This window comes from Gossypium hirsutum, chromosome A10, assembly GCF_007990345.1.
Source record: "Gossypium hirsutum isolate 1008001.06 chromosome A10, Gossypium_hirsutum_v2.1, whole genome shotgun sequence".
NCBI classification, from domain to species: domain Eukaryota; kingdom Viridiplantae; phylum Streptophyta; class Magnoliopsida; order Malvales; family Malvaceae; genus Gossypium; species Gossypium hirsutum.
Genome location: NC_053433.1, coordinates 62,843,317 through 62,851,873, shown reverse-complemented (window position 1 = coordinate 62,851,873; position 8,557 = coordinate 62,843,317). Strand labels below are relative to the sequence as shown.

The following is an 8,557-nucleotide window of genomic DNA, read 5'->3' as shown; positions in this document are numbered from 1 at the left end:
CACATATAACATCAAATTGGACAGCATTATGGCCTCTTTAAGACAACCACAATTTAATACCTTTGTGTAATACCCCGAAAATTTTTATAGTAAAATATTATCCGTGATATAGTAAAATAAGGAAATAAAGTGACAAAAAGGGAAATTTTGAGTTATGTCAATATTGGGAAGTATATTATTACATATTGATTCAAGAAAGGATTAAATTGTAAAAGTGAGAAAAGTTTTGTGGCCCAAGAGTAAATACTCAAAATTTGAAGGATTAAAGTGTAAATATGAAAAATTGAAGGACTAATAGTGCAAATATTTTAAGGGTGGAATGATCTAGAAACCAAGGAAAATTGATGAATTAGGACCAAATTGAATAGGTGAAAAATTATGAGGGACTAAATTGCAATTTTACCAAATTAAGTGATGACTCAAGATTGGAATTTTAAAAGATCACGAAGGGCAAAATGGTCAATTGGAAGAGAGAGAAATCTAGAGACAATGATGATGTTGGAGATATTTTAGATAAATTAAATAAATAAATATTAGTTTATTAATACTTTAAATTGATTTTTAAATGATATTTTATTATTTTATTATTATTTTATTTAATATATATATGAAAGGAAAGAAAGGGGAGGATGATCACCATTCTCATGCAACTAACGTGAGAAGAAGAAGAAGAAAGAAAGTTTTCCTTTTCTTACAATTTACTCCTTTCTCCAAAAATTCATTATTTTCACCTCAAAATTGAAACAATTTCCATAGCCATCAAGAGAGAAAGATAGCAAGGAGATGATGGGGAGCAAGAATATCAAGTTGGATTCAAGAAATAGAAGCTGGAGGAGAGAGAAAAATCAAGTTAAAGATTGAAGTCAATAAGAAAAGGTAAGTACATCAAGATTTCAATATGTTTTTAAGTTTGTTATTATTAACAAAGCATGGAAATAATGTTATAGTAGAGTTTTCTTATATAAGGTCCTATGTTCTTGATATGTTAGTGAAGAGAAAATAAGAGAAAGTGATGAGAAATGGTGTAGAAAAAGAAAATAAGGGTGTTATAACATGGTAATTAATATCTTGCACTAAAACAGTTATGGACAGCAGTAGTAGTCTAACTTTGAAAAATCACCAAAAATTTTAGAAATTGAATTATAGGATGAATAAAATATGATATTAAATCTTATTGAGTCTAGTTTCTTATAGAAGAAACAATGTAAGTAATGGATTTTTAAATCATGAAATATAATAAATTTTGTAAGACAAGGTCAGAATGAATTCGGGTTCCCCTATTCTAATTTTGGAAAATCATCAAAAATTGGATAGAAATAATTAGGGGCTTAAATTTATATGTTTAGAATCTTGAATGAGTCTATTTTCAATATAAATAAACGGGAATACCATTCAAATTATGTACGAGGATATAATTAATTTTTAGTAAAGAAGGGTCAGAACTGTTAGACAACAGAACAGGGGTAAATTTAAAGAATTAACTGTACTTATTGGCTAAACCAAAAACTTTTAAAATTTTATGGAAAGAAGATATATGAGTCTAGTTTCAGGGAAAATTTTTTTATCTTAATTTGGAGCTCTATAGCTCCATATATAAATAATTTTGTGACTATGACACAGATGGACAGCTTGAATATTCATAAAAGTAAATAAAAAAATATATAGATAATGTTACTTACAAGTGTGTTATATACATTAAGGGTGTGGAATAGAGAGGAGGAGGAGGAAAACATATATGAATATTCATTTAGCATGGCTAATTTGCATATTTTAGGCTCAGGGACTAAATTGAATAAAAGTAAAACTTTATGGGCAATTTTGTAAAAATGTCAGAAATGACCAAATTCCATGAAATGGATTATTTTATTATTTAAATTACAAAATTGAATAAAATTATTAATTTAGTTCAAGATAGCGGGAAAACATGTTTTAGGGATTAAATTGAAAAGTGTTGAAATTATGGAAAATTCTGATATTTTATAGAATTCATGGACTGTTATCAATATGTATAAGAATAATAGCTGAAAATAAGGATTAACTTGCAAGAATTTTATTTTCCTGACCCTAAGGATGAAATTGTCATTAATTAAAAGTTTAGGGGCAAAATGGTAATTTTGCCTAGAGCATTAATTAAATGCATTAGAATATGAAATGAATGAAAATGATGATCAAATTTATTTTTAAAGATCCGGACGACTCAAATATGAGACTTGATCGTGGAAAAGAAAAGATATCGGATTAATGAAATTATAAACACAAACAAGCAATGAGGTAAGTTGGTGTAACTTGAATTGTATTTTAAATACTTGAAATATATGGTTATGTGATGAAAATATGATTTGAATGTTCAATTCATGATATTTGATGAAATATTGACAATACTCGATATAAATTGAAAATAAATCCCGGTTGAAGGAAAGGAAAATTCGATGGATCTCTGAAAAGGAATTGACGGTAAAAAGGATCTAGCCCGGACGGGTGATCCTATTCTGATATAGCCCTCTCGAAGAATACGTGTAAAATAGATTTAGCCCGGACGGGTAATCCAAATTAGGGTCTGAATTTAGCCTGGACTGGTAATTCAGATCCAAGCTCATTAGAGTAATTGTCGTTGTAGGGGATTTAGCCTGGACTGGTAATCCCGACAATACTCTATGAGTTTATATTACAGGGGATTTAGCCTAGACTGGTAATCCCACTGTAAGGATGAGGTTCGCGGGAGTGTGCTCTCTGATATGAAATGTGTAAGACCATGGTTGAAAGATACCATGGCAGCCTGATATGAAATGGTTGAAAGATACCATGGCAGCCTGATATGAAATGTGTAAGACCATGGTTGAAAGATACCATGGCAACCTGATATGAAATGTGTAAGACCATGGTTGAAAGATACCATGGCAACATGACAGAAAATGAGTAAGACCATAGTTGAAAGACACTATGGCATCATGTCAAAGATAAATAAGACCGTGGATGGGAGACGCTATGACATCTGTTGAACAATTGATATTCAGGTAATATGTATCAGATGACGAATGGTTATATGAAATAATTATGAATAGATAAACGAAATAAGTATAAGTACATGGAATATAATTTACGTTAAGTTTGATATAAGCTATTACCGGAATAAATATACATAAAATATATGGAAATGATGGAGCATGAAATATTGATATAATGAAATGAATGATATATGCTTATGAAGAAACGGTAAGAGAATGATATGTTTCACGACATGTACATATATGATTATCTTTGATATGTTGATACAAGGAAATTATGTAAGTAAAGACAATTATTAAACTAAAGTGTGACATGTCGAGAAAATAAGTATATCAATGTTGAATTTATATGAAATATGTGCAAGTATACTAACAATGGTGTGGCTTGACGCTTAGACAAAGGTCAAGCTATTGATTGAATGGTAACATGTTTAATTATAAGAAGCATTGAAATGGTAAGTACTTGATGAAAATAAAATTTAAGATTTTATGAAATTTTTTTTATGATCCCGAATTAATTCCGGTTGGTTTTTAATGTATGTTTGGGGCTTCGAGGGCTCAATAAAGAGACGTTATGATTATTTTCAAAATATGAATAATAAATGACTCAGAATTATCTGAAAATGTTCAGTAAACTCTGGTAATGCCTCGTACCTATTCCGGCAATGGATACGGGTAGGGGTGTTACACTTTGAAACACATTTATAGCACAATAGAGCAGCCCTATTCAGTCACCATTAAGACAATTATAAACAAGCATTTGAACACATTCAAGCATAACTTAATAACCATATCCGAACATTAAGAAGCAAAATCTGCAAACATATTTGAACATCCTTATAACATGCGAAACAACCATTAAAACAACATTGCAACATACCAAAAGCAGCCACTTTTGGACAACATTAAACATTTATAGCAAAATTAACAACAACGTTATGCTAATCATTTGATATTGCCATGTATTTACATTCCATGCATTTACAATTTATTTTTTTTGGGCAAGCTTCACTACCGTTTTTACCCTTCAATTCATTTTCTTTTCCTATCCAAAAACAACACAAGAACAACTTAATCAAGAAGGAAGTTAAGAGGATTGCCGAGTGACTTGAGAGATTGATTCTAACAAGCTCAAACTAAGATTTTATCCTCTATGCATGCGGCACCAAACATTCTTCCAATCGGTTTCCGGCAGAACAATAAAGGAAGAAAAAATAAAAATCCCTTCCCCCTTTCTTTCCAAACAGTGGAGATAAAGAAATGAAAGTTGAAGATGACACCATCTTTTTTATTTTTTTCATTTTTTATTATAACAATATAAAATTTTAACTTTATTTCCACCTAATTTCATGTTTCTGCCATACACTAACATAAAGAAATCGTAATTTTCCATTTTAGGCCTTGGTTAAATGTTATTTAAATCTACTATCAAATAAAATCAATATAATTTAGTCCTTATACCTTAATTAATCACTAAATCGATAAAATAATTTATCTAAAATCTAATTCACTAATACAATAACTTCGTAAATATTTAATAAAAATATTCACGGGCTCGATTTACGGAAACGAGATCCCAATATGTCATTTTCCAAAACTACTTACTGTAATATCATTACACTTGTACCTTAATTAACTATCAATTAAACAAAATCACTAGACCAAATTTTAATATATTTCTATACTAGCCTCGTAAATATTAAATATTAATATTTGTGAACACGGTTTACGGAAATGACATTTCAAAATCATAATTTTTGACACCACTGGAAAATCCGATCATTACAACATTCTCCCATTAAGAAATTTTGCCCTTGAAATTTATCTGAGAAAATGTTTGAGTACTGAGATTTCATTTTCGAATCAAATTAATTCATTTGCTCCCTCTTTAACGGTCCATAGTCTCATTTAACTGGATCGTATGGTCTTTCTTATGCTATCAATATTCATATTTTACAATTTATATTCAAATCATCAAATTATGATATCAATCCAATTCATATTTCCTTTAACCTATTCACATATTATAACTTTATTAACTTGGCTCGGGCTCAAGCCAGATACATAGATTAACCAACTTGTATCCCAATCTAGCTTCGTAACGCATCATCAGATATACCGAAGTAACTATACTGGCACACATAATGCATCATCGATAAACCGAAGCAACTATATTGACACACACAGTGCATCATTGGATATACCGAAGTAACCATACTAGCATACATAATACATCATCAGATATATTGAAACAACTATATTGGCATATACAGTGCATCATCGAATATACCGAAGTAACTATACTGGCACACACTATGCATCATCTGATAAACAGTAGCAATTATATTGGCACACCCAGTGCATTATCGAAAAAAGAAGAAACTATACTAGCACACACAGTACATCATCAGATAAATCGAGGCAACTATACTGACACACACAGTACATGATCAGGTATATCGAAGTAACTATACTAGAACACACAATGCATCAATAGATAAACTAAAGCAACTATACTGGCACACCAATATTTTATACCAGCATGAATGAATCCCTTTCCTTTTGTTGACTATGATAATCTTAAATTAATGGTAAACTAATATTTTAAATTTTTTCTACGAGGAGATTGATATCTTTTTTTTTTGCAACATTCGAACTATGTTGTTGCCTAAAGACAAACAAAACAGCTAACAATAATACAGAATTTCAACAGATAAAATAGTCACATACCAACATTACTACTCAATATAGTAATAATACAAAAATCTCACCACCAAGCTTTGAATATTTTTTTCCCTATTAACGCCAGCAATCGCCAAGGAAAATGCCAATTAGTTACCTTCCTTATTTTCCACCGAGAATACAACATTTCCAGCCTTTAACATATCTCTATCAATGCCTGCAAAAATTGCTTGAAGAGACCATGGTCTCATTGCCTTGTTAACACACCAAGAAAACACCACCAAAGAACCAAGTTCAATAAATAAAGAATCATAAGTTTTCCAATTTGTAGTTAAAAATACTTCTAGAGCCGCCTTTACCACACCAGCCTCGACTACATCAGCATCGTTAGCATCCACCGAACCAGAAAATAATGCTCTTGCAACACCCTCCTTATCTCTCAATACCCCACCACTTCCCGCTCTACCATCTTTAGGATAGTAAGAATATAAATCAATAAAACTAAATATATTTTAATATGTTTGTGCTTTTGTATGTTGTTTTTCATATTATGTCATATATTAAAAGAAATTATAAGTTGATTTTTTTTCTCCAGATCTTGCTAATTTCAGCTAAAGAATTTTTTCTCCAAGAAAAAAAAGTTTTATTTATCAAAGTGGTTAAAAGAATAATAATAATAATAACGTGACAAAATCTTGCTGGCGGGGGCACAATGAGGGCGGGCTAAGTAGACGATTTCATTAAACTATAAATAATTTTTTATTTTATTTTAGTTATTTAATTAAAAAATTATAATCGATTATTGAACTATTTAAAAGTTTTTATTTAAGTCATTGGACTGTTAAAATTGATGCTACATGGCTTTCTTTATTTGAACTGTCTACACCAATCGAAAGTTTTATTTTCCTTTCTCTTTTACAATTCAATCTTTTTTTCATGAAATAGTTTTGGACATCACAAATCTATAAACGAACGTTCGAAAAGCTTTTTTCTTTGATCTTCAACATTGACCACTAGATTGACTTGGATTTAAGGTATGTTTTTCTACTCATCCATGGTTACTGGTTCACCGTACTAATCATCACTTGGAGTTCACTGGTAAAACTTTAAAAAGAATATAACAACCTAGTGTCTTAAATAATTTTTTTGAATAGTTTATAGATTTAAATGAAAACTTTCGAATAGTTGAGTGATCAAATTGTAACATTTTTTAGTCAAGTGACCAAAACGAAAACTTACCCATAATTAATGAATAGTGATGTAGTTTATCGTTTTTCTATGTACATCCAACCAAAAGTTGTTTCATATTAAATATTAAATGAATATTTTTTTTTGATAATTGAGGGAAGGAAATGTATTTTTTTAAGAACGAATCTAGAATCTAAGCTCTCATGCTTATAACTTACTAATTTTACTAAGTAAAAAAGATAATTGGCAAATATTAAATGAAATTAAGCAAGGAGCACGGGTAAAACATATAAAAAAATATGGGCTAAGCCTAAATGGAAAGTAATTTATTGTAATATAGCATTATTATTCAAGAACAATGCGAACAGTTAAAATCACACTTTCCGATTCGCTCAACTCAAAGATATTCTACTAACATCGATCAAATACATATATATTCTACTAACGCCCATGCTGAGCACCCCAACCGAAACACCCTCTAGAACTTCCGCCATTGCTACCTCCGCTACCCTCGCCTCCCCTCTTGTCACCCCCGCCTTCATAGCCATAGCTTCCACCATATCTTTGTCCACCACCACCACCGCTTCCACCATCCCCACCACCTCTTCCTCCTTTTGAACCACGACTATAACCATTCCTTGCACCACTATCGCCACCATCATCACAATCGCCATTATCATTATCTCCTTCACTTGGTTGACCTCCATAATCATCACCATCTCTACTTGTTCCACTACCAATATGTGATCCACCACCAACACCTCCTCTAGCGTTATCACCCTATCTATGCTCACAACAATATTTGTTCTTATTCAAGCCAATAGTTTTAATAGGTATTGCCACTGAGCCATTAGCTTTAACAAGCAACAAAACTAGGAAGAGAACAACAATGATAATAGTATTAAAGAGCTTCATGATTTCTATTAGAGCGAATAAATACGTGTATATATATTTGGAGATGACGGTTTGTTATATAGAAGAGGAAAATAATCTAAGTAGGGTTTTTTACTCGAAATACAAACCAACTAGAAAGAAGAAGGTTGCATTTTCATAAACATGTGAATCTGCAAAGCGACATCTGAAACATCTCGTGAAAAAATAGAAGTCTCTGTTAATCTTTTTTAGGGTAAGAATCTTGAATAGGTTTGCTAATCTAAGAAAAATGTAACATAAAGGCTTTTGTTATGGTTCCAAGGTGCATTGTATGGTATCATTGGATCCGCATTTTACCTTTATTCATCTTTAGTTTCATACTGAAAAAGAAAGAAAATTTCGAGCCCAATATGGATTTGGGGTTGCATTTTCGGATAAGCAAGGGATATTATAGGTGTTGGTTGATTAACTGGGTGGGATCGAGTATGTGTTACAATTCTCCGTGGCTAAAGCTACTGGCAGCACTAGATCAATTTCGTGTTAGAATTAAATGACCTGAATCCTTATTTAAATAAAATACAGTGGTAAAATAAAATAAAAAAAGAATCCATATATAATTACACTTCTTTTATTTTATTTTAGAATAAGGTTTTTTTAAACCTTATTAAATTCTATCTATTTGATATTGATTAGAATAAGGTGTTTTAGTCTTACTAGAATATGTCTTCAAAAGCTTATAAATAGACATAGTCTATTCCTCTAGTAATAATCTGAATTTGACATAGTGAATTTTGTTCTCTCTGCTCGTG

General features: G+C 30.9%; 1 protein-coding gene across 1 annotated transcript; it reads right to left on the bottom strand.

Annotated features, from left to right (window-relative positions):
* Nucleotides 1–5,836: 5,836 nt before the first annotated feature.
* LOC121208006 (keratin, type I cytoskeletal 10) lies at nt 5,837–7,790 on the bottom strand. The gene is made up of 3 exons (XM_041078535.1): nt 7,716–7,790; nt 7,322–7,655; nt 5,837–6,156 (listed from the first exon to the last, which is right to left on the bottom strand). Exons 1-3 carry the CDS (start codon nt 7,788–7,790, stop codon nt 5,837–5,839), a joined length of 729 nt encoding a protein of 242 aa, XP_040934469.1.
* Between the last annotated feature and the right edge of the window lie 767 nt (nt 7,791–8,557).